A 27,152-nucleotide genomic window follows, 5' to 3' on the forward strand; every position below is an offset into this window, starting at 1 on the left:
TGAGTTATGCTATTGTAAATTTTCTAGTCCAACACATAGCTTACCAGAAATTTACTTCCTTCGATCTCCAGGAGCTGTTGTGACTCAGTAAGAAGACATTGGCTTGCTAACCTGGAGGTGCCGTGTTGTTATTCGGATGGGACAAAAAAAGCCTGAAGTCACAGGTACTCATCGGCGTGCACATAAAATAACCCTTGACATCTTCTGTTGGGTTGGACTTTGGGATCCCTAACAAATTTACAAACTTTGTTAGGAATTGAACTGGAAAGAAAAGAGTCTTATTTTTTTCCTCATAGTTTACACCATGGACCTTGTGTTGTCTTTTCATTATCGATTCTGTTGTTAAAGATGTGTAGAAAAAGTTAGCCATCGCTACCATATATTTTCTATAAAGATACAAATTTAAGGAATAACGGGGAATGAAGGTTGATTGAGAAGTAAGCATGTCCATTTAGGGAATGACGGGGAATGGAGGTTGATTGAGAATAACAGAAGTTCATTTAGGAACTTTATTTTTTAAAAGAAGTATTCCATATCCGAGTTGGTCTATCTTCAGACATATTTAAGTAAATTCCGTCTCTCCAAGCCTGAATTATCCTTGACCTACCTGATAACATTTCTCTTGGTCACAGGGGGTGGGGGGTTCCCCAAGTGTACATGACAAGGACTAGGGTCGCCTGTCGAGCCTCATGGGTTTTCTCTGGGTCCTTCAGGTCCTCTAGGTCCTACATTTTTCATCCCACTGCTAAAGACCCCCTACGCGTAAGTGAATTATTGAGAAAAAAAATATATGTTAGTCCCGAACTGACCTAGTTTGTGCAGAGTGGACATTACTCTCTCTATCTCTCTCTCTCTCTCTCTCTCTCCCTCTCTCTCTCTCTCTTGGTCACCTTGTTATGTATACTATTAAAATATTATTTCACACATACATATTATATTAGTTTGTCATATTTTATAAACTTTATGACAGGGAAACCGATTTTATTATCCCTATTTGTTCTTGTTAACCCTTGACTCATCTAAATCATAATGATCTCAACATTTAATTCTCTAGTGTCATGTCATTTATACTATTGTCATTAACTTACATAATAATTAGATTAGAAATTATAAAGGAGTTCAAGAATGTGAATCATTTAATCTTTAAATCTTTTTATATGGACCTGTTTATATGGAACAATATATGTAACTAGGACCAGTGTGTGTTAATATGTAATAATGTAACTTGGAACATTGTTTGTTTATATGGAATAATCTAACTGGTACCTGTTTATATGGAACAATGTAACTAACACCTTTTTATATGAAACAGTGTAACTAGGAATTTATATAGAACAATGTACTTAGGACCTGTTATATGGAGCAATGTAACTAGGACCTGTTTATATGGAACAATGTATTACTATGACCTGTTTTAGCTGTTTATATGGAATAATGTAACCAGCACCTGTTTGTACAGAACAATGTAACTAGAACCAGTTCATCTTTATATAGAATAATGCAAATAGGACCTGTTTGTACAGAACAATGTAACTAGAACCGGTTTATGTTTATATAGAATAATGTAACTAGAACCGGTTTATGTTTATATAGAATAATGTAACTACGACCAGTTTTTATGGAACAATGTAACTAGGACCTATTTTTATGGAACAATGTAACTAGGACCTGTTTATATAGAACAATGTAACTAAGCCCAGTTTGTGTTTATATGGAACAATGTTACTAGGACTTGTTTATATGGAACAATGTAACCCACTTTATATTATACATACACAACAAAACAGTTAAAACTATACTGTATATATTAAAGTTAAAAAATGTGAATCCCTCGGGCCTGTTTATATGGAGCACCGAAACCCAACTGGATCGACAAAATTTGGAAATTTAACACTTGTCTGCAGATTTAGACAAATAAATTACTTAGACTATCCAAGATTCCAATCATAGTTAAAGGACAATATTGGTGCCAGTCATTATCACATATGTGTTAGAGCTGGTTAAACACATTCCAAATATATTTTTAACACAGAGATCATTGCTACGATAGCTGAGTAATACAGGTTTCCCGTATCGGAAGTGACGAACGTCAAAGGAAAACACGAGTTGCTACTCTATATAACTGACTGAAGCGACGAGTGATAACAGATACACGGCCGAATTTCTACTCACTAATAATTCCCCCCAAGACCAAAAGTTGTTATATGGGACTGTAAGAGGATATCTGACAATTCAATAAAGTAATTGAATGTCATTAGATAAGAGAACACTAGAAAAATAGAAATAGTCTGTACATTTTCTTGTTTATATTCATTCTATACCTTATAAAAACATGGTAATGCACGGACTTTTTCTGTTTTTATTACGTGTTCTCTTATCTAGTGGCAGTCAATTCTTTTTATGAATTGTCAGATATCCTCTCGCAGTTTCACACAACAACTTTAACAAGGTGCAATATTTTCTCCTCAAGAACAATTTTTGTAACTCGAAGATGTGTGTCCTCTTGCATTAAACTTTCTGCACTGTAGACAGTTCATATTTCCTGATATTACCATGTGTATCTGTATGTTATATATTATTTGATTGTAGAGTGAAGGCTAACAAGGGTTGGAGAAAACGTTGGGTTGTGTTCAATGGAAGAGATTTAAGATACTATGTTAATAATAAGGTAGATTTGGTTTCATGTTCATACCGCCTTTTCTTTTATATGTATCCAATAGTGATGATCAAAATCTATTTTTAGACTTATTTTTGTTACATAATGGTTTATGAATAAAAGTGCAAAAACTATTATGGATTTTATTTCACCTAAATATTTAATCAAGAAACATATATATCTGAACATATTTGTTTTTTGTTTAATTTTTTCAGAGTCAGATATCTAAGCGGATCATACCATTAGCCTGTATGACAGATGTTGTCAATGATGTTAAGGTATGTGCTGAATAAATTGTATTTGATACACCTACATATAATGTACATGTATATTGTTATTACCTTTCCCATTGGACAATCCACAATTTCTAGTCTGGAATTCTTCAGTGAGTACTAAAGAATACTTTGTAAACCCCATTTCTCCCTCACTTCCAATATCTATAAAAAATATCATTATACTGTATGTATCTATAACACATGTTATTATACAGTAACATGTATAACACATGGTATATAACATGTATCTATAACACAAGGTATATAACATGTATCTAAAAAGTATAATGTGTGTTACTATACAGCATGTATCTATAACACATGGTATATAACATGTATCTATAATGTGTGTTACTATACAATATGTATCTATAACACATGACATTTAACATGTATCAATAATGTGTGTTACTATACAGTATGTATCTATAACACGTTATATAACATGTATTTATAACACATTATTATACAGTACATGTATGTATTTATAACATGATATGCTGTCTATTTCTGTTTAATATACAACCGCTCAAAAATTAAGCACCACCAGATTTTTTTAATATGATTGAAATGACCCCCACTGTGTATCAATAACTGCTGCAAAACTTTCCTTGAATATGTCATCTCTGTGTTTGTATGACAGCAAACTTGTATTACACATGATAAATGACTACATAAATTGACAAAGAAATGTTTAATGAACAATATTTCAATACATGAATATTTCAGCAAATTTGATAGCCAATAAAGTATCCCTGTTTTTCATCCGAAAGGTCTTGAAATAACTTGTTAATTGTCTCACTTCCTTCACCCAAATTGCAGTTAATATCGGGTGTAACCTCCTCTGACACCGATGCAATTTTCAACATGCCTCCTCATGCTGGAAATGAGTCATCTGATTTGATTTTGTGGAATATTATTCCATTCCTCTTGAAGAGCCTGTGTAAGTTCAGCAAGATTTTGCACACCAGATACCCGTGCTCGCACCCTGCGACCCAAAATGTCCCATAAATGTTTAATCGGATTGAGGTCAGGGGTTCCTGACGGCCAAGGGAGGGTGTCAATGGCATTACGTCGAAGATATTCCCTCACCACATTGGCTCGGTGGGGCCGGGCATTATCGTCCATAAAGATTGGTCGACTTCCCAACGGGAGGATTTGATTTTGATATCTGTCGCCATTGAGGTTGCCATGAACTTGAATCAGCTCCAGTTTGCAGTCATATGAACAGTATCCCCAGACCATCACAGAACCACCACCGAATGGAATCTCTGGCTGGATGTTATGCTGTTGGTAAGCAGTGCCTCGACGCCAAATCCGGGCTCTCCCGTCAGTTACATGTAACAGAAACCGACTTTCGTCCGACTAATGGACACGTCTCCAAGACCGGATGTTCCAACCACTCCTTGCGTAGCACCACTGTTATCGTTCTTGGATATGTCTCTGAGTAAGGAGAGGACGTCTGATAAGTCTACGTGCTGCCAGTCCACCTGCTTTTAGTCGTTTCACCGTACTAAGGGACAATCGGGTGTTGATTAGCCACCTGTCTCTGAGACTCCGACTTGTCGATCTTGGGTCCTGCCTGGCATGTCTTACAAGGAGACGGTCATTACGAGGTGTGGTATTTCGTGGTGTTCAAACTTCTTTGACGATCTTTGACATCCCCCGTAGCTCTGTGCTTCCTTACAAGACGACTGATGACGCTGTGGTTTATGTTACGTTGCCGTCCAATTTCCCTACATGACATGCCAGCATTTCGCATTCCGATGATTTGCCACCTCTCATTGTTATTAATAGGCCGTCGAGGCATAGGTCCAATGCGTTTTTCAATCGCTTTACGACTCTGAAACCTCTTAGCAATGACAGGACTAAACTTCAATTTTTACAGTTGTAGGGTCACCTTGGTACAGTGACTTTCACCGGGCACGTGCATGTCATGCAAAGTTGTTTTTGCATGTTACCTTTCTATAACGTAACCTAGTTTTAAACTTCATTGACCGTTTTCTTCTATGCTTCAAAATTTATTATTGAAGTTGGTGGTGCTTAATTTTTGAGCGGATGTATATAATATGTATCTATAGTAGATGTTGCTATATTGTCTTGGTTTATATCTATAATAGATGTTATTATATCTGTTTAATGTAATTGTTTTTATTGTACAGACAGAGGATACATCCAGATTTAAATTTAAACTGATCACAACTTTAAAAGACAGAGTTTTCCATTTTGCAGCTGATGAATTAGGTAATTTGCTTCATTTAAGTCAAGCTATTTAAGTCAAATTATTTTGTGAATGTTCATAATTAGTTGTTGCTGTTTTTTTTTATTTAAGTCAGTAAAACTCTATTCCTACTAACAAATAGATCTAGACAATTATTAAAAAAGTGGTTTACCAGTTTTAATCTTTTCTTGAGTGTGTCGACAGCATGGACAAATATGAAAAAGATTATAATTTAATCAACAAAATCAATTTATGTGAATACAAAATGTTATTGTTGTGACCTAATTTATTTGCATCTTGTAGTAAATTTGATGTTGTTTTCCCTTATTTTTGTGTTTGTTTATTTTTTGTTGTTGTTTATTTCCCCCGTTTGCTTGTATTTTAATTTAGATGATTGTTTGACTTGGAGTCAAACTATTATGGCAGCCATTTATCAGAAAAATGGAGGGGTATGTAATTTTAGTCTCAATTTTTGAAACATTGTATGTATGGTTATTTTATTATCCATATTTGAATAAGTTTGAAATGAAATGTGAATGAAATTATATTCCTTGATGAGGCACAATGTTTATTGCTTATCAAGCACTAAATCATAGTTAGTAATTATAAATTAAAAGGTATGGCCATACAAACCAAATATTCTGGTTCCTCGACGATCCTTACCAAAAACGTGATGCGAAAGTGAGGTTTATATTATTCTGTTTTATATTATCAATGGATTATTGATGAGTCTGTTTTTAATTTTATTTTTTGAAATAAAAAACGGTCATGACTTGGAGTATCTGAGAACCAAAATATTTTTTATTGGGCCTAATATATATAGTTATATAATAAAAGGAAGCCACACAATCGATGTTGTTACAATCTGTAGCAAACTGACCAAATGCACTGTTAGATAAATGCTTGTTGTGAGTAAAATTCTTTTGCAATTTGTGACACACACTGTTAAAATGCAAAACAAAATATCTCGGGAGTTCAAAGGTCAACAAACAACCCACTAAATAATTATGATGACTGAGTGAATATAGACAACTGATAACTATACTTAAATTTGGAAATATTTAATAATTTAATATCCTTAAAAGAGGCAGTCCCAAATTTTACAGAATATTGTAAATAAAAGTAGTTTTAAGTATGTAAATCAAACACAAGAATGCTATGATATTAGGGTATTTATCTTAAGAAGTTTTAATCAAAATATGGAGCCAATCTGGAAATCATCGCTAGATTTGCTTAATAGGGTTAATAACAACAATCAGTTAACTTGATCATCACAATGCCCATATAATTTCATTATACAATGTGGCTAACCCCATATGAAAACATAAAGTTTATTTTTTTGAAAAAAAAAATCAGAGAGCCACAGGTTTTTGTATAGGAATACGATAAATCAGTTTTATTCACTAAAATATACATTATCTGGGACTTCTTCTTTAAATCAGTTTTATTTACCAAATTTATCTAGGACTGCTCCTTTTAATCAGTTATATTTACTAAAATATATCTGGGACTTCCCCCTTTTTTTCACAAGAATATACCTGGCACGGCTCCTTTATAAGTTATATTCACCAAAATAGTACATAAATACTTGGATGTCACCAGACATTTCTATATTTGGTTTTATTATCTGAACAATTTATAAGCATGTTATAAAATAGCACTTCCTTTATAGTGTATATATCTTATTTACTTTATATGATTAGTCTCCATTATATTATATATGCATAGCAGATCTGTTTAGTATACGTTTTGTATTCCTTGTAAGAGGAGATGGGTGATATAGGCTATGCCTGTTCCCTGATCATTTGCCCTTGTCAGTGATACAGGATGGAGGGCCTGACAAGGACAGCTGTCTAATCGTTCAGATGGGACCAAAAATCCCTTGGCAGTTGGAATTCAATATAAGAGTAGAATGTAGTGCCGCTGTCCGGACAAAATGTCCCTCATAGCACACTGCATTGTATATGTCCCTCTTCATTATCCCAGTTCGGAACGGAACAGTAGAACGTTAAACCCCATTTCATTTCATTTCATTTCATTTCTTTTCCCTAGTCCATTTTCATGCATTGTTTACTAAAAAAGAAATTATCTGATGCTGCTTTTTTAAATGTTTCTATGTTGTATTATTATTAATGTTATTTTTGAATTTTGATGTTTTTCCTAACAGATTTACACCTGTTTCTGTATTGATGCATGACAAACAATTTAACCTGTTTACATATAGACATGTAATGATTTATAGATAACAGATATCCTGTATACCTACATTTGACCTACTTAACAAAACTATCATAATGAAGCAAATTAATCTTGAAGTGTAAATATATATTGAATTGATCAGGCTTGAATTGATAGCTTGGAAATTGATAGTTGATAGTATAGGTGTAAATAATATTTATATACATAAAGTAAATTTCTGTGTCATATTTAGGATTTCAAAAGGGGGCAGAGGTGTCACAAAAATGTACTTTAACAACTACCTTTAGATTAATATGGATTCTTTAAATACCTCTAGATCAATATGGATACTTATCTAGTCTTAGTTCACTACTTAACTAACTCTAGATCAATATGGATACTTGAAGTACCCTTACTACACGATGGGTACCTTAATTACCCTTAATACACTATGGGTACTTTAACTACCCTTAAAGGGTCAATCCCGATAATATGTTGGAGAATAAAACTGCTTAATTTTGTGTTAAAATCCCTGAAAATCCTCTACCTCAGGGCTGAACAACTAACTCAATATATGTGATACGCTTTCAAACAATTGAAACCTGTCAGTCTTCATCTGGAAAAGGAGACTGGCGTCACAAGCTGTATTATGCGGTGTCTGGATAAAACTAGACTTTTATTTCATAAAAATAATGTGTAAGTGAAATTACCCTAAATATTTAGTTTATTATATGAGAGGAGAGCCTGATACAGCTATACATGTAGTAGACATATTGTGAGGAAATAACTATATGAGTTTGTAATAATTGAGCCTACAAGAATTTATGTCAAGTGTAATAGGAAATTGTTTAAAATAAATCTTTCCTTTTATCAAGCTGCACTGATTTCACTCATTTAAATTACACTCACTTCTAATTTAATCAGAATTCAACAGTTGTGTTTTACACTTAATTAAAAATTTATGTTGGTCTATTGTGTGTGTGTGTGGAGGGGGAGTTGGTCTTAATTCATCATTACTATCAAATTTACAGAGTTTAAATGAAATATATTACACACATGAGTCCTACTTTTACTGCAGAGCAATTGTAATTTTGTTATCCTAAATGTAATTGCAGGAGGAAAGCACTAAACACAAACAAAGACAAACATTCGACAAGACACAAACTACACTAACACTGCAAGCAATAATTAGTTTGATTTGTTCAGATTTGTAAATGCGTTAATTAAATATCTAAAGTCGTTCTAAAGAACCCAAGTTAAAAATAAACTGTTTTTTGTTACAATGATTTAAATACTCTACAATGTCCTTGTTATTAAACCTTTTTCTTTCACATTTATAAATATACACCATCTTTTTCAGACCAGTATTTAAGTAGGTTATATGTATATATACTAAATCAATATGGCTGCAACCTGTCTGAGGTTGTGCAGAAATATACTTGTAAAATGTACACTACAACTCATGCAGGTATCATATTTTTATGCTGTTTCAGTGGAAGCTACTGTATTTAATGTTAAGTTTTAAACCATTATCGGGAAAGTGAAAAGTTGTAAACCCAACACTGTCTAATGTAGTCTAACTCAAATTTTTCGATGATTAACATAATATTTATTAGCCCAGTCGGGGCAGAACAGTAGGACATTAAACCCCATTTCATTTCGATGATTTTCAACAAATTTTAAACATTTACCAACAATAAATTAACATTAAACGTTAAATACAGAAACTCCCGCTACAACAGCACAACTGAACAATACCTGAGTTGTAGTCATATAGATGTGAAGAGGTTTAAAGGATTAAATGAGAGTTTATACAGTATGTCTGTGAAGTTATACTTATTGTATTTTTTGTTAATTACAGACTAATTCAAGTGAAGATCTTGGAATACGAAAATCTGATAAAGAAGTAAGTTATTGATATGTCTACAGATTATACTATTATACCAATATAGTTTACGTTTTCTTGCTATTCCTTTCTTATAAAGTTTATTCACATCCACAGCTGAATAGGAAAGAAGTTTAATATCTCTTCAACAAAGTATTTTAGTCATTTTGAGATAGAGTTCATTTTCTATGTTCATGTGTGTAATGCATATAGAATAGACTATAAGAATAGAGCTCAGTATCTCATTAACCCAATATTTTGTTCATTTTCTATAGTAATGTGTGCTATACATAAGGAAAGATTTTGCTCAGACAGCAGTAAAGGGTTCTTTTTTGTTTACTCCAACATGCACATGGATGGACCTCAGTTTTTTGTACCATCCGAAGGACTAGGCAATGTTTTCATTGTCAGTCTGACAGGATTTAACAAGGAAATTCTAACCTGGTGTATTACATCTTCTTGTTTTGACATTGTAAGAAATTTGGAAAATTATTTATAGAGAATAATTATTAGTTGCATTAATTGAAATTGCTCTACTCACAGTATAATAATATATTTGTTTTCTCTGATTACAGGGATTTATCAAGTTTGAAAATGGAGGTGGTAGAAAATATTTTGTATCTATCAGTGATAGCAGGTTGTGTTATTTCCATAATAGAGATGTAAGTTCTGTGACAAAAATTATAATTACTCATTTCTTTTTGACATATTCATTGAGTCTTTGCCATTGATCACTTTGAAGAATCTTTAGAACGCTCTGGTGACAAACATTCTCATCTAATTGGCCTTAAATTTAAATGTGTTATTCAAATTAGAAAGACAAAGAAGAGTATCAAATTTTGACAGTTTTTTGCATATTACTGCAAGCATTATTGCCCTTGATCACTTTGGCTCAAACAACAAAAGGCATTGTTTGGCAATCGATCTTTAAAAATTACTGATATTATTAATTATGTATTATTACTTTCTATTAATACAGAGACCTACATATATAACCTTTTGTATTATTGAGAAATTATTTTCTGTTATTTCAGGATTATTTATTGAATTCTCCAATACATGAGATAATGATGGAGTTGGCGTCTGTTAAAAATGCCTCCGTCGGTAAAAATAGATTACAGTTATCAACACATTACGGACATTTCATGTAAGTACCAAGGGTAGAGCAATCAGTTTTGTGGGGGGGTTTTGTAATCACTTTGTGGGGTTGGATGGCCGAATGGTCTAATGCATGCGCTTTAGATAAGGTGAAGTGACGTGATTTCGATTAGCTGCTTGTACATGACAGGGATTGGGGTCGGCTGTCCAACATTAAATTGAAGTATGTTAGTCCCGAAATGACCTAGTTTCTGTTGAGTGGGAGTTCAACTCTCTCTCTCTCTCTCTCTCTCTCTCTCTCTCTCTCTCTAATGCTGCAGTGATGTTTTTTATTTACCTATCTATTTCAGAGCATGATGAGATATTGTTAAACATTATTAATTTCATTTACAGATTATCATTTGAAAATGCTACAGAGTGCCAACAGTGGAAAATGGCTATGGAGGAAGCTATAGCAGAAGGTTTAGCTGATGATAGTGTAAGATTCTTATTGTTATATATTCTTCTTTAGGAATCATGGGGGTTCAGTGGGAATAGTACTTGCTCCAGTAGGTCCATGGGATTTTTCAGTTTGGTTTCTCCTTTCCCATGTTGTCCATGCTATTTGCTACACTGCTTTCATGTAAACTCAATTCTACATAAATATGTATAGAATATATTTCCAGGGATGTTTGTTAGGTCAAACTAAATTGATGTAGACAATTTGATTAGATTGTGTCCTATTGATGTCAAAACATCAAACGATGAAAAAACTTTATGATACATAAAGTTTCTTTAAAGTAATTTCTGGAGATTTATGAAAATGAAAGTAATAAAATTATCCTTACATATTACAGGTTTTAGTGAAGGTTAATGAAAATGAAAGTAATAAAATTATCATTAGATATCACAGGTTTTAGAGAAAGTTTATGAAAATGAAAGTAGTAAAATTATCATTAGATATTGCAGGTTTTAGAGAGGGTTAATGAAAGTAATAAAATTATCATTGAATATTATAGGTTTTAGAGAAAGTTTATGAAAATGAAAGTAATAAAATCTGTGCTGATTGTGAAGCTGAAGGTGAGATTTAATTGTTAAAAAATTAAACAAAACTTGTCAATATGTTAATAGTTAGAAAGTTGTCTCCCTAAAAGTATTCAGTGAAATTAAATAGATTTTACCAAAGGTTATAGGTGGTGCTGGCTTGTTTTGACTATATCCCCTTTATACATGTATTGTCTGCAGAATATGCTGAATGTTGACAGATTTTCAATTCATATATCGTTGTAAAAACTGTACAGAACAGAACAGAACTATTCACTATATTGCAGTTTACAAGATATTGAAAATGCTGATCAGTTACTTTTAGCCGAAAGTAAATTTCAGTAAATAGGCTTCATGCATAGACTTTTGGTTTAATTTTGATTGTTATCTATATAAATAAAATCAAAGATGTCTGTATGTATGTATGTATATTCACCTGTCACGCTTCGACGCCGTGCCCCACCCCCACATAAGTGGTATCAAATTAACCAGCATGACTCCATGAATGTTTTAGGCCATCAAAATTGGACCTCCGGCAAATTTTGGCCCCGGATTGATCCAGGTATCCAGCTAGTAAAAAATAAAAGCGCTTTGAAAGCTTTTATTTTTTATAATCTTTTAAATTTTTCTTAAATATTTCAGAACCACACTGGGCATCTATAAATTTGGGCATCGTTGTTTGTAAAAATTGTGCAGGTAGAATCAATTTATTGAACTTAAGATATTCATCATTAATAATTTTGTGTTAACTTACAATATTCATTTTTATTGCTCTGAAGTTTACTTAAAATATTCATTGTTTATTGCTCTGAATTTAGTGCAAAATATTCATCAAGCTTTATCATTTATTACTCTAAAGTTAACTTAAAAAACTCATTAAGTGGTATTCATCATTCATTACTGTGAGCTAGAACTGAACCAGAATAAGGCTGAAAAATATACGACTCCCATGTTTTTACCTGCTATTACTTTCACAAAGTCAGCTCATGACACCAACTTTTGTCAACATGGCAAATTTGAATCATTTGCATTATCTCTTTAAATGTATAGATTCTCTTTGCTTTCGTATCTAAGTTAGTAAAACAATCTTATACACAGGTTTTAATTCTATTTAAAACAATTACTGCTTATTACTGAGCGACGTTTCAACAAGGCAACTCTAGTATCAAACAAATGATAAAATATAAAATGTAATGAGAGAATATATACTTGTACACAACAATATTTGTGACCTGTGTACTAAATGCCATTGAATCAGTTTACAAAACAGTTTTAATTTGATTATTATTATTTATCACCAGGTATACACAGAATGTTTGACGTTGCGATCTCTAAAATACGATCTTTACGAATGGACACAAGAGTGTGGACACCTAGTCTTATAGAGGTAATTATCATATAACATATATTGTAATGTTAGGAATGCAACTTTTCTTTAATGGATCGGAGAAGTCACACTTTTTTCTGTTTTTCTGAAAACATCTCATTTAAGAATGCAAATCAAGCATTGTAATTTAAAGAATTAGTATCTTGCCTCCATTTTCTTAATGAGGGGTGGGGGCTGGGTGGTCAGGTGGTCAACAGATTCAGATCATAAGATCTGCCATTGGTCAAGTGGCATAGTTTCGATGTTAAGCTTGTTTTGGCTTTTCTCCAGGTCCTCCAGTTTCCTCCAACTGTGTTGAGCGGACGTTAAACCCCATTTCTCTGTCTCTCTTGCTGTATGATGTAAAGCATACACATTATACCACTCTTATCAACCACCCATTTACCATTCATTAAAAATTCACAGATAGTTGTGTTGATGAAGAATAATGGGTGTTAAGAGTCAATAACCTGTTATATTCACTTATTTTACTAGGAAAAATTCTATTGTGACATATAAATGACAATAATGTTTCCTTGACATACAGTTTAATACTCAATAATTGAAAGACTAAATTGTTTCTCACAAATTACCTTGGCATATATTGTGCAATGCAAATGGTTTCCAAAATAATTTGAATATGTCTTTTATTTTATACAGCTAATGAAAGCTATTGGAAATGCTAATGCCAACAGTTTTTGGGAAAGTGATCTTTTACCTGAACAAAAAATAGACAAAGATTCATCTACAGAACAGCGGAAACATTTTATACAAAATAAATATAGACATAAACGCCATTGTCAACTTCATCAAGCACATCAAGATGTTGACATACTTAATCAGGTAAGTGTAGATTACATATTGTTTATGTCATTTATTCATTCTTTCAGTTAATGTCATTCTACCATCAAGCTTAGAAATCAGGCACCTGTTGCTACAACTCTGGTATCAGGCTGTTTCTGTGGGAGTTGCTGTATTTAATGTTTAAAACCATTGTAGGCAAATTATTCCAATTCGTTGAGAATCATGGGGAAAATGGTCGAGTTTACCACATTTCTTTCTATGAAAATCTATTAATCATTTCCTTAACACCTCAGTATTTTGACATGAAACTTTCAGACGGTCTAGCATTTTATACTTAAAAACCCTGTGAATCTCACAATGCTCCTTTCAGTTCATGTTGTTTCTGTGGTAATCAGGATTGAGTCATATTTTTTAACCATTTTGACCATATATTAAGTTTGATTGAATAATTTTTCCAGGAATTATTAAAATCGGCTGGATCTGATAATGTGCTGGATACCATGGCAATCGTTTTTTCAGGGGCAGATGTGAGTATTTTATCGTAACTTTATTAATATAATCATTGAGTCATTGTCTTAAAGATCCGTAGTGTGAATATGCTATTATGGTTGAGTGCTGGTACGATATATCGTTGAGTCGATGTATCGTGATTTACCTTCTCATGATTCACGTATTGAATCGTGAGACACTGAATCAATTTTTTACGATTCTTTTTTTGTCACTTCAGTAAGTAACCTGTCACTCTTAATTATCCAAGTCACACATTTTCCATAGATGCACAAATACTTTTAAATTGTTTTGACCCTTATTTTGATCCACATCTATATTGTGATATAAAACAATCAAATTTCATCAAGATCGCCAGGACTAAATATATCGATTATTCATTTATCTTGTTGTTTTCTTGGTAAATATTGACCTGTTTATGAATCGTATCGTAGTACCTGAATCGCAATACGTATCGTATTATGACTGCAGTGGCAATATCCAGCACTAACATAGATCAAACATCGTAATGATCAGCAAAAATATTGTCTGTCAGACTGACTAACATAATTTAACAAAAGGAAGGGAGTCCTTTAAACCTTCCCACTCCTTTAAAATTGTTGTTTGTGCACACACAGTGACCTAGTAACTCCAAAGGCTATGACCTAGAATTTATGCTGGCCAGAATTCATCCATTGTACATTAATTTTTTGTTTTGAAAATTTACAGGTGTTATATCATCTACCTGGACATGAAGATACAGGTAAGATTCAACATGTAAAGTTTTAATTAGACCAAAAAAGATAATACCCGTGTTTATCTACTGAAAAGCATGCCAAGTCCAATTTATATGACTAGTTAAATGAGGAGCTAAAGTTTAGAATCATTGTGTTATGTTAGGTAACCATAAACACAGGACATTCTGGTTGTGAGGCCAGTGTCCTAAACACACAACCTTACACAAAGTAAAGCAAATACTTTACTCCATTGTCAACTTGTCATCAGAAGATTTAAACAATGTTACTAGTCAGTTTGAAACTATCACAATTTATTAGCACATGCCAAATGAAGGAATATTGAAATGGGCTCTGTATGTCCTTCCATCTGAGTTTTGTTTCCAGGACATATCTCATTAATTGGGTTTAACATCCACTTGACACAACCAAGTACATTTCGGGACTAACATATGGTTCAATTTTCTTTCAATGATTCGCTTGCGTGTATGGGTGTTTAGCATTAGGATGAAACTAGTGGACCCAGAGAAAACCCACGAGGTTGGGCAGGCAACTCTAATCCTTGTCACGTGCAATCAGGGAATCAAAACTACATCACTTGACTCAATGACTGACCGCTCCCCCATGAACACGTAAGTCATGATTAATGACACACCTTGTGAATTCACACACACGTGCTAAACTGCTAGACCACCCAACCCCCCCATCTCAAAAACCATTGACAATATCTTTATGAAACTTTGTATACATATCCACCTATTATAGTAGTTATGCCCTTTGCTAAGGCTGACCTTAAAAATATCTTTGTTTCGCCTAACGCGACCGACTAACTAAAACCACCCCCGACTTAAATTATTTTATTGCACTTTTCCACGATCTTTTTATTTTATTTTGTGTGTCAACCTGAAATATATCATGAGAGTTATTTCCCTATACTATGGCTATGGTTTGATTCATTATTGAAACTGGTTGATCAAGACGAAAGCGTCATAGGTGTCGCTTCTCAACAAAATGGTTGCAGACGAATACACGTCCATTCCCACAAAATAATTCTGCCTCTATGTCTGTGGTGCGTAGTTTTAAACATGACGACGATATTTTCAATATCCGTTTTCGAGAAAAATGAAAGCACAACGCGCACTATCGTTAAAAACGTGTTGAAGGAGTTTCACACTTCAAGTTCGTGGCTAATCGTGTGCGAGTCGGGCATCACGAAAAATCCCGATGTCATTGATTTGTTTGCCAATAAAGAAGACGAATGTTTCCACCCGGAAAATTATTAAGCTGTCAAATTAGCTCTTAAGTTTAATAAAAACTTTCAGTTCGTTACTTTTTACGTCAGACCCCAAATTCATTAAACAAAATTAATGAATCTGTAGTATACAGCTAATAAGTTTTCTGTATTGATTTCTCTGACTTTAAAAAAAAATCTGAAAAAAAAACCGACCTACCGACCCTTCTCCTCGATTGTGGGTCGGGTTTGGTGAAACAAAGATATTTTTAAGGTCAGCCTAATTTGTAATTTCTCAGATTTAAAAATTTTTTGTGTTTCCATGGAAACATATTTGACTTAGTTTACAAGTCTTCTTGTTATGTTTCATTTCTGTAACTTTTTTTCTGTATGGTAAATATTTTAAGAATTGACATGTGTAAATAGAAATATTATTTTATACTTTAGCTTATGTGATAGCCAAGCGAGCAGGTGAAAGATTACAAGTGGAATTTCTTTATCAGAATTTTGGTGATGGTAAGTTTTTATTTAATTCAAAAATGAAAATTAATGAAATGTAACATAGAAATTTTGGCAAATCAGGAACTTTTGATTCTAATGCCAATAAGTCAAGGTTTGGTCAAGACTAGCAAATGAGATTAAGATGAGAGGCCATGCTCCAACCTAATTTTAATTCAGTAGATTGAACTAATTTCATGTCATTTTCTGTGTTTACAGTATTTCAAGCGCATGTTTCGAGTGCACCACTATGGTGCAAGTCTGCGAAATAGGCCAAACGGAGGGGAGGTGGTCTATGTGTGTTATTTAGGAAAGCCTTGAACAATAGTAAATGTGTGTCACGCAAAGTACAAACTTTTGAACTAATAGAAAATAATAATAATGAACTCATTTAGACTATACAGACCATCTGCGTCAAAGATAAATGAATGCTGATTGGATGATTTTCTTTGTGACTTTTTATTTGTGATGATTTTAACATTTGACTTGATTATTTGTTATTATTATCATCATTATTAATTATTATTAATTAATATTATTATCATCATCATTATTAAATATATTTATATAGTGCATCGTTCATCTAAGTGTTCAGATTAACAATAACAAAGTAAATTACAATTTATGATAAAAAGAAAAGTTATAAAAAAAAACCAACATTTCTCTAAAAACAGTAAGAGAAAAGACAATGTAAAATTAACTACACATAAAACAGTAAAATGTATAAAATAAGTAAAAGCACTTTTAAATAAATGAGTTTTTAAATGTGATTTGAATATAATAATAAAAGGTTATTTCCGAATAGAGTAAGGTAATTTGTTCCAAAGTAATGGTGCATAAAATGAAACGTCACTCTCGCCTCAGTAAATCCTAACTGGAAGACCTTGTATTTCTGACTGGAGTGCGAATTTGTATTTAATTCGGACATGTATGGAGGATCTAAAGCATTAAGACATTTGCACTATACGACTGGTACCGTGGAATCTCGGGTAAATAGCGTTATTATCTAATCTATGTAGAATTATTCATAAATATCATTGAATTTGGCCTAATAGCATTCAATTTGTCCTTGTATACATCTTAAATCTCAACGTGCAATTTTGATTACCAAGCGTTAATTGACTAGTGTTTAGTTTGTCGACACGTGTGTAATTATAAGCGTCCCGCTTAATTTTGACGACTGTTCAATAATTAGTTGGACTGTTCAATTTCCCGAGTTGTGATTAAAATTAGTCAAGGTGTCCAATTACGCCAGGTATTCAATTCTGTTGCCGAACATCCAATTTCATATGCGTTGTTCAGATTTTAACGAAATGTTTATATTGAAGGAGTTGTAATATAGTAATGCTGCCGTGAAAACGTGTACATGTATAATGTACAGGCCAGTTTGAATAACAACAAAATGAGTTCGGTAATCTCGGGAAAACATTTACCGGCATTCTGTATCGGTTAGGATTTTTTTCTAACGCACTGTACATGCATATAACATCGGCCAAAATGTATGCAACAATGAACAACTTACAATTTTTTTTTACAACGTATCATTACATCTTCGTCTATAACTTAGATGTAATCCATCAATTATTGGCTGCTATAAAATCCAAACTTTAAATTGTCGCCTTCACTCCGTTATTTTGAGTAGCCTACACTTTCTGAATGATTCCATTCTTTTGTACGAATGCATGACCACTTGGACCAACTAATAGACCACTCGGACGAAACAAAAAAGATTACTCGGACCATACAAAAAGACCACTCGGACAAATAATAAAGTGTTGTTTTAATACGTTTATATTTGTGTTTGTATTAATATGACTACTCGAATCAATAATAAAGTGTTGTTTTAATTGTTGTTTTAATAATTGATAATAGTGTTTGTTTTAATATGCATATGTTTTCTTTGAAATAATAAAGTGTTATGTACTTACCCGTCGCATTGTTTCATCATGAAGCACATCAAAGAAAAACAATTAAATTGTTGATGTAATAAAGATATATATTTGCTAATATGTACTTACCGGCAGCGGATATTCTAAAGTTATGTATATACTCACCTATAAATTGTTCGCCTCTTTGTATTATGATACAATATGTTGTTAATGATTAAAATCATTAATAACATATTGTCTGTATTATATTTTTAAAATGAATAAGTCAAGCCTTATAATGTAATTTAATTGGCCCGTGTGGTCCTTTGGGTTGGTCCCAATAGCAAGGATAAATATGGGTCCGATATTATGCAATATAGACGCAGGTTTATTTATTTTTTTTTTTCTCCTTTTTTTCTAACAATATTTATTCAATATTTACATATTATAAAGATATAATGTTCAATTATGGGATCTGAAAACAAGCCGTACAGTTATATAAATACATTGTTTATAATTATAATCACGATTTACATACAGTTATAATTACAAAAGCAAATGCAGGTTCAATCAAGAAACTTGCGTGTTCACCGTCTAGTATAACTTTCGAGCTTCTGATATCTAGATTTTAAACGTAAACATTTTTGTATAAACTTATAGATTGCAGTTACACAGGGTACATGTATATGCAGTAGGAATTCGGGAAGTTGTACGTACAAAAGAATGGAATCATTCAGAAATTGTACTCAAAATAAGAAAATTATAACGGAGTGAAGGCGAGAATTACATGTAGGCCAACACACACGTGGACATTGTATAAATATATGACACGCGCATGTATAAACTTATAGATTGCAGTTACACAGGGTACATGTATATGCAGTAGGAATTCGGGAAGTTGGACGTACAAAAGAATGGAATCATTCAGAAATTGTACTCAAAATAAGAAAATTATAACGGAGTGAAGGCGAGAATTACATGTAGGCCAACACATCGTGGACATTGTATAAATATATGACATCCGCATGTAATGTACACGTGTGTGAAATGGCTTTATTCAATATCCGCTTCCACCGAAATGAATTGGGCGACATTTAAAGTAGATGTATATTGTCATAGCGGGTTGTCTGCGATATCACCTCGGTGGAAGCGGACGTAAAATACAACTAACTAACAACAACGTCATAGCGGAGATTTGTCGCCGATTAACACAGACAGACTAAGAAAATAGTCCCAATATTGGCGCGTTTCTGACCATGTGACTTACCGTTAAGCGCCCCGTGGAGTGGATCGAGTGCTCTATGAATTATTGATTTAGATTAACTGAAGCTGCAAGCTAATCGTATGACGTATATAATTTAAAGTTTGGATTTTATAGCAGCCAATAATTGATGGATTACATCTAAGTTATAGACGAAGATGTAATGATACGTTGTAAAAAAATTGTAAGTTGTTCATTGTTGCATACATTTTGGCCGACGTTATATGCATGTACAGTGCGTTAGAAAAAAATCCTAACCGATACAGAATGCCGGTAAATGTTTTCCCGAGATTACCGAACTCATTTTGTTGTTATTCAAACCGGCCTGTACATTATACATGTACACGTTTTCACGGCAGCATTACTATATTACAACTCCTTCAATATAAACATTTCGTTAAAATCTGAACAACGCATGTGAAATTGGATGTTCGGCAACAGAATTGAATACCTGGCGTAATTGGACACCTTGACTAATTATAATCACAACTCGGGAAATTGAACGGTCCAACTAATTATTGAACAGTCGTCAAAATTAAGCGGAACGCTTATAATTACACACGTGTCGACAAACTAAACACTAGTCAATTAACGCTTGGTAATCAAAATTGCACGTTGAGATTTAAGTTGTATACAAGGACAAATTGAATGCTATTAGGCCAAATTCAATGATATTTATGGATAATTCTACATAGATTAGATAATAACGCTATTTACCCGAGATTCCACGGTACCAGTCGTATAGTGTTGTGTGTGATTAACAATATTTTAAAATCAATTCTGAATGATACAGGAAGCCAATGAAGAATTGGAGTTAGACGATCTTAGAGATATTTTTCATGGATTTTAACTTCTTTTATGTTTACCCAACATGTAAAGTATCCTACACATAAAAGGGGACACATTCTAGGCCTGGTTCTTGAAAGGAAACCTGACCAATGATTGAGTGATCTGTCAGTTGTTGGTCACAACATTTCTGATTATCTTCAAACATAAAATTCCTAACATAAATTGTATTGTGAAACATGTTACCTTTAGAAACTCCAAGAAAATTCATGTCTCGGCCACATCTGATGTTTCTGAACAGATAGACCATTTTAACAGATACTTTAACATCATTGTTTGATCAACATGCTCCTTTACGAACCAAAAGAGTGTCCAGCAATCCAAACAGAAACTGGTTCAATGGCTCCCTTCTAAAGCTCAAACATGAAAAACGAACCATCGAAATTGAAATTTTTTTGAGAAAATCTGCATTTGAAATAAAAAGACAAATTGATGAATCTATTCGGAACCTATTTAATAAAGAAACTAAAGTGGCAAAACTGCATTATATATCTGATATGATTATCTAAAACAGGGACAACTCAAGACAGGTTTATTCAATCGTTGATGGATTTATAAAACCAACCAGAAACAAGAATGTTACTTCTCACATTGATAGTCAAACGAAAACTAATCAGTTTTCCCATTTCATCCACAACAAAATATTAGAAATTCAAAATGATTTGGAATTGAAATGTAGTGATAAATGTGAAAATGGCTTTTCTGATAATCAGAGATTAAACGTATTATAAATCGTTCAATTTGAACAAGATCCCAACGTGGTTGTTGAAATTGTGTTTGAAGGAACTACGGAAACCAATAACACATATTTTGAACTGAACACTTCGCTTCAAACTGGCAATGTGTGTAGTTCTCTGAAAGACGGGTTATTTATTCCAATAATAATGGATCCTAACTATCAGGTGCTAATGAAAATTTTCAATCTGTTTTACAAAAAGAGACAAGAGTATCGAGACAGCACTTTCAAAAGTAAACAATGACATTCATTAACTGGATAAGTAACGGTGAGTGCTGCTTGACTTGGGCACTGCATTCGATACCATTGACCAACAAATTCTACTGAACAGATTGTGTCGGAGATTTGCAATTATAGATGCAACATTAAGATGGTTCGAATTTTATCTCTCTGTACGTACTCAAAGAATACATTGAACTAAAATATGGTGTCCCTCAGGGATTAGTGTTAGGACCCTTACTGTGTATACAACTCCTATAGGGATATAAACTGTAGCCATGGGATTGACTTTCATCTTTATGCAGATGATTTGCAATGATATATCTATCTTTAAAGCCATCTGCTGAGGATAGTAATGTGAATAAACTTGGAAACTTTGTCAGTGATATAGAAATTGGATGACAAAGCTTAATGATTACAAAAAGAAAGTCATCAAATGTGTTTGTAATAATCAACGTAGTAAATTAGAGACTAAATCAATTAAAACTGTTAATTCTGACACTCCTTGTGTTCAATCTGTAAGAAGTCCTGACGTTCAATTCGATTCAAACATGTCTATGCTTGATCACATTGCTGATATTAGTAAATCATGTAACTATCATCTCTATAAGATAGGTAAAGGTAAAATTTGTCCATATACCGATTTAAAAGCTTTCATAATAGTAATTAAAGATGCATTATGTAAGAGCTAAATCTGGCAATTGCAGGTATTTATTTTGATTTCAAATGTTATATAAACTATTATTTAAACATTTATTAACATTACAAGCCTATAATCAACTCTCTAGGGCATCGGATGACCATTAAATGATAAACAATCAATGCGACATATTGTCAAAACTCCAAAGGTTGGAGTCCAAACAGTGATCACCTCACTTAGAATAAAGTAATTTGTATGAAATTTTCAATATATTCATTTTGCATTATCTATATTTGAACTATTATAGCAAGAATGGCCAGTTCTGTATCTATTTATTAAATAATGCATCTTTAATACTTTTGTGACATCAAAACTGGACTACTGCAATCACTCCAAATTATGCAGAAGATCCAAAGCTGCCTGTAACATCATCCCATGAGCCCATCACCCTTGTCTTAAAGCATTTGCATTGCTTACCAGTCTTTGTACGAATAGACTTTGAAATATTGTGCCTAACTTACGTGTTTAAATGATCCCACTAGCCCTAAGTACCTGTCTGAGTTTATCTGTGTTTAAATGATCCCACTAGCCCTAAGTACCAGTCCTGTCTGAGTTTATCTGTGTTTAAATGATTCCACTAGCCCTAAGTACCTGTCTGAGTTTATCTGTGTTTAAATGATTCCACTAGCCCTAAGTACCTGTCTGAGCTTATCTGTGTTTAAATGATCCCACTAGACCTAAGTAACTGTCTGAGCTTATCTGTGTTTAAATGATACCTGTCTGAGCTTATCCACCCATATATACCTCTAGTTCTTTAAAGCTGCTGAGTACTCTAAAATGCACATTTTAAACCTAGCACTGTAAGTTTTCTTCATAAGATATAACCTTTTTTGTAATTTGGGGTTATAAACTACATTTTGATAACCAAAAAAATACCAATAAAGGGTGCTGATGACAACGAAAGTCGAATTTCTGCATGAACTTTCAGGAAATTTGTCATGAAGAATGCTAAATGCAAGTTGAAAAAACCAAAGGGAAATTTTTTGTCGGGTATTCATGAAAATGCCAAAAACTTCTATAAAATATAAGTTCATGCTAAAAAGAGATATTGATAATCCCTCCCTTAGATTGAAAGTAGAGGTTATGAACAACATTTCGACATCAAAAACATTAAAAAAACATTAAAAAAATATCTACTCAATGTCAATCTGATTAAAACACAGATCCTATTTATAGTTCAAAATTTCATTTTACTTGTCTTAACTACAATAGGATCTGGAAGAGTTGTTATATAATAGGCGTTCTTATTGATGTGAGGAATTAGCTAATGAAACGGTCAGTTACAGCGACTTTTTGGCGTTCTCTGCGAGGAACTGTGGGTAAACCCCTAGAAACATCAACGCTGATTGATTAATCAATTAATGTCTGACGTCATAGGGTCAAAAGCCGCTCGTTTGACCCCTGACGTGAACTCCCACTTTAACTTGTCAGATCTTCATGTAGTGTAGGGCCATCGAAAGTATAAAAAATTGAAACAAAATAAAGATCTGTATTTTAATCATATTGACTCAAAGTATTTTAAAATCTATGTTTATTATTTACCTTCAAATGAGATTTTGTGATTTTTGGTTAATTCTTTGAATACATGCACAACAAGTTTTAAAATACAACAATTCGGATGTAAAAAGTAAATATTTACTTAGTGCACTACTCCGCTGCTCTCAGCTGAATGTATAAAATGATAGTCGGCGACCATCAAAAAAGGAATTTTGGCGATGTTGCAGTCGTGGTAGATGGTAGACCAAGATAATTGCATCTTAAGAGGGAATTCCTTCTGACGTCATTATGTAGATAGATGTCAATGGTCCAGTGTGAAACTGTTTCTGGAGGTAGCCATGATTGTTTGCTGCGTATGACTTGACCAATGTGTACGATATCATAATTTATTCAAGAACTGATCTAGGCCAGGGAAACCTTCTATAAATAGTTGATTTCTTTACGCTGGTATCTCCATTATTACACAACAAGAGGTCGGACTGTTACTTTACACATGGAACGAGTATGCAAAGTCTTAATAAAATTGATGTTGAAAAGTTAGTGCGTTTCATAGACTACTCAACGCTCTTTAAGATCTGCTTCCAATAATTTGCTTGTAACACCACGAACTTCATTAGCAATTGCTCATAGGCCTTTCGCTTCCACAGACCAAAAAATAGTTCTACCTTGGAAATTTTTAAACATAAACTTAAAAGTAATAAAACAGAACTTTTTATAGTAATAATAATTTTTTATCATTAATAACTTTTAATTATTGTTTTATGTGTATTTATCAAAACTTAATACTGAACTTCTTAGTAATTTTTATTGTTTTGTTCGTTTCATTTCATTTTATTTTATGTGTACTTTTTCATTTGTTAGTGTATAGCACTATCAAGCAGCTTTTAGCTGGATTTTGGGCACCTTATAAATGAATAAATTATTATTATTTAAAGAATTATTTTAATTAAAGTTAAAGCTGGATTTTCCTGAAACAAAATTCACAAGATATTAATTTTTATTTTATATTTTTTTCAGAATCCACATCAGCATCAGAAGATGATGTAAGTCCATTTCTTTGTTCGTTCTATTTCCGATTATTATTATTAAACCCTATTGTTTTTCATTTGACTTCTAGGTTTCTCCCACTGCCAGGGGGTGGATGGCCGAATGGTTAGCACGTTTGCGCTGTATCATAAGGTTTTCATTGAGTTAACTGGCTTGGTTTCAATTCCTTGGTTGTACATGACAAGGAGTAGGGTCGTTTGTCCAACCTTGTGGGTTTTCTCTGGGTCCACCAGTATCCTCCCACTGCTAAAGACCCTTACGTGCAAGCGAATTATTCTCTCTCTGTCTTTCTATTTCTGAGATCTCATTCATCAAATTTGAAGACAAAAAATTCATTCTGGGTTTTTACAAAATATGAATTTGCTCACTTTCTAATCATCCCAGCAAGAATAAAAACATGATCTACACTTTACTTGTTAATTTTTGTTTTTAGACTCTGGTTTATTTACATATTGAAAGAGAAGGAAATACAAGCATAGCCTATCTCACCTCTCTCCTTAATAAAACAATAAATATGGATATTATATGAAAGAAATGAAATGGGCTTAATGTCCTACAATTCTGCTCCAACTGGGCTAATGAAGACAGGCTTATATGAAAGAAATAGGATAATAACAGAAATGAAATGGGGTTTAACATCCTACTTTCCTGCACCAATTGGGCTGATTAAAGCCAAGGCATACTCTGCAATGTGCTATGAAGTAAATTTTATCAAGACAACAGCACTATGGCCTACGATTTTTACGTGAACGCCAATTTGTACCTGGGACCTCAGTTTCTGTGCCAATCAAACAAATAGAAACTTTTCCTTGCAAGTCCTTCATCCGGCACAACTGACAATGGGAAACATTGGTAATCTGCCAACACTGGGATCAAACCTCGGATCTCCAGCTTATAGAGCCAGCGTCTTACTCATTGAGCCACTGTGGCTAAGATAGGTGAATAAACACCAAACAGTAAACTGAATATTTAATCAACATCATACGTTTATATACATACATATTCCTGAAGTAACGACTGCAAGTTTTAAAAAAATAGCCATTGCTAGATTAGTCTGAATTTCTCAAACTTTTAGGTGCATTATCTCACTTTACCAGATACACGTGATACAAACACATAAAGGTATAGATTCGTTTGCAGCCATTGAACAAACCTTGAACTTTGCAACTCGATTATAACAGCTAGACATTTCAGTTGGAAAGCACAGTACTTGGTATTTGCGATGATATTTTCAATTAAAGAATCTGATAGGTCCCCAGCTTTGTCAGTAACCAATCGAAATTAGTGACGAAAAAATGTGGAGTATTGCGTGAAGGTCTTGATAAGAAGTATGGCGTTAAAGCTTCTATTATTAATATGTACACTGTGGCTATATGCCATTATTAGAAATTAGACAAATAACTTCTATAATTAATATTCCAGGGAAGATTACGAGAGGATGTACGACATCAGGGATATTTACTAAAAACAGGTCCCAATTTTAAAGGTAAGATTTTACATAGTTTTAGATCTTTAGTTTTTTCATAATTACAACTCTTGATAAAACAGTTATAGTTTTTACATATATTTGATTTTCATTTTCTGGGGATAGGGGTTTGTAGGGATGCAGGACTCTTGACTTCAGAGTTCCCCAGAGCCCCCCCCCCCCCCAAAAAAAACATACAAGTGTTCTCTTGTCATCTTGAAGCTTAAAGAAGACGTACAAAATTTCTTTTTACAACTTTTTTCAGAAGAGTTTAGGTCATGCCCTAGCCAAATGTTTGTTTATTAGAATATCTTATAAATGAATGAATAAATGAAATGGGGTTTAACGTCCTTCTGATCTGCTCCGAACTGGGCTAATGAAGACAGGCATACGCCATACAGTGTGGTATGAGAGAGATTTTGCCCGGACAGCGGCACTATGGCCTACTCTTATATCGAATTCCAACTGTCAAGGGATCTTTTACGTGCACGCCAATGTGTACACAGGTTCTGGTTTTTTTTGTCCCATCCGAAGGACTAGATAGTTGTTCTTGTCAGGTCCTCCTTCCTGCATCACTGACCTTATAAAAGTCAATCTTGTATTTTATAGGTTTTGATAAACGATGGTGTATTTTAGAACATGGAGCTTTAACTTATTATGATGCAGAAAAGGTACAAGACTATATATTTTAAAAATATTTCAAAATTCATTTCATTTTTTTCACTGACCACATTTTTATTATGAGTTGCTTTTTATAAAGTTTTGTCACAGTAGGCTATTTAATCAGTCACATTTATTTTCACTATATTAATCTTTAGCAATCATGTAGATTATGAAAATCATATATCATCGAATCTTCCCAAGGCAAACGATTCTATTGCTGTGATTCAATCTGATTAAAACACAGATCCTATTTCGTTTTTATACGCCCACATTGAAATGTGGTCGTATATTGTCGTCGCCCGCGTCCGTCCGTCCGGCGTCCACAATTGCTTGTGGACGCTCTGGAGGCTAAAGTTAATATCAGATTGACTTTAAATTTATATACAGTGTTTAAG

General features: G+C 33.2%; 1 protein-coding gene across 4 annotated transcripts in view; it reads left to right on the forward strand.

Moving 5' to 3' along the window:
* LOC126830627 (arf-GAP with Rho-GAP domain, ANK repeat and PH domain-containing protein 1) overlaps nucleotides 1-27,152 on the forward strand; it is an 83,281-nt gene that overhangs the window by 30,493 nt on the left and 25,636 nt on the right. For all 4 annotated transcript variants that reach the window (XM_050561027.2, XM_050561028.2, XM_050561030.2 and 1 more), the window contains 18 exons: nucleotides 2,590-2,668; nucleotides 2,872-2,934; nucleotides 5,094-5,175; nucleotides 5,543-5,601; nucleotides 9,192-9,236; nucleotides 9,791-9,877; nucleotides 10,250-10,362; nucleotides 10,707-10,791; nucleotides 11,312-11,372; nucleotides 11,979-12,032; nucleotides 12,638-12,723; nucleotides 13,363-13,545; nucleotides 13,965-14,033; nucleotides 14,722-14,755; nucleotides 16,405-16,473; nucleotides 24,600-24,625; nucleotides 26,052-26,115; nucleotides 26,704-26,765. In XM_050561027.2, coding sequence (XP_050416984.2) covers nucleotides 2,590-2,668; nucleotides 2,872-2,934; nucleotides 5,094-5,175; nucleotides 5,543-5,601; nucleotides 9,192-9,236; nucleotides 9,791-9,877; nucleotides 10,250-10,362; nucleotides 10,707-10,791; nucleotides 11,312-11,372; nucleotides 11,979-12,032; nucleotides 12,638-12,723; nucleotides 13,363-13,545; nucleotides 13,965-14,033; nucleotides 14,722-14,755; nucleotides 16,405-16,473; nucleotides 24,600-24,625; nucleotides 26,052-26,115; nucleotides 26,704-26,765 — 1,321 coding nt within the window. The remainder of the gene's footprint in view (nucleotides 1-2,589; nucleotides 2,669-2,871; nucleotides 2,935-5,093; nucleotides 5,176-5,542; nucleotides 5,602-9,191; nucleotides 9,237-9,790; nucleotides 9,878-10,249; nucleotides 10,363-10,706; nucleotides 10,792-11,311; nucleotides 11,373-11,978; nucleotides 12,033-12,637; nucleotides 12,724-13,362; nucleotides 13,546-13,964; nucleotides 14,034-14,721; nucleotides 14,756-16,404; nucleotides 16,474-24,599; nucleotides 24,626-26,051; nucleotides 26,116-26,703; nucleotides 26,766-27,152) is intronic.

This window comes from Patella vulgata, chromosome 8 (genome assembly GCF_932274485.2).
Source record: "Patella vulgata chromosome 8, xgPatVulg1.2, whole genome shotgun sequence".
Classification (NCBI taxonomy): Eukaryota; Metazoa; Mollusca; class Gastropoda; family Patellidae; genus Patella; species Patella vulgata.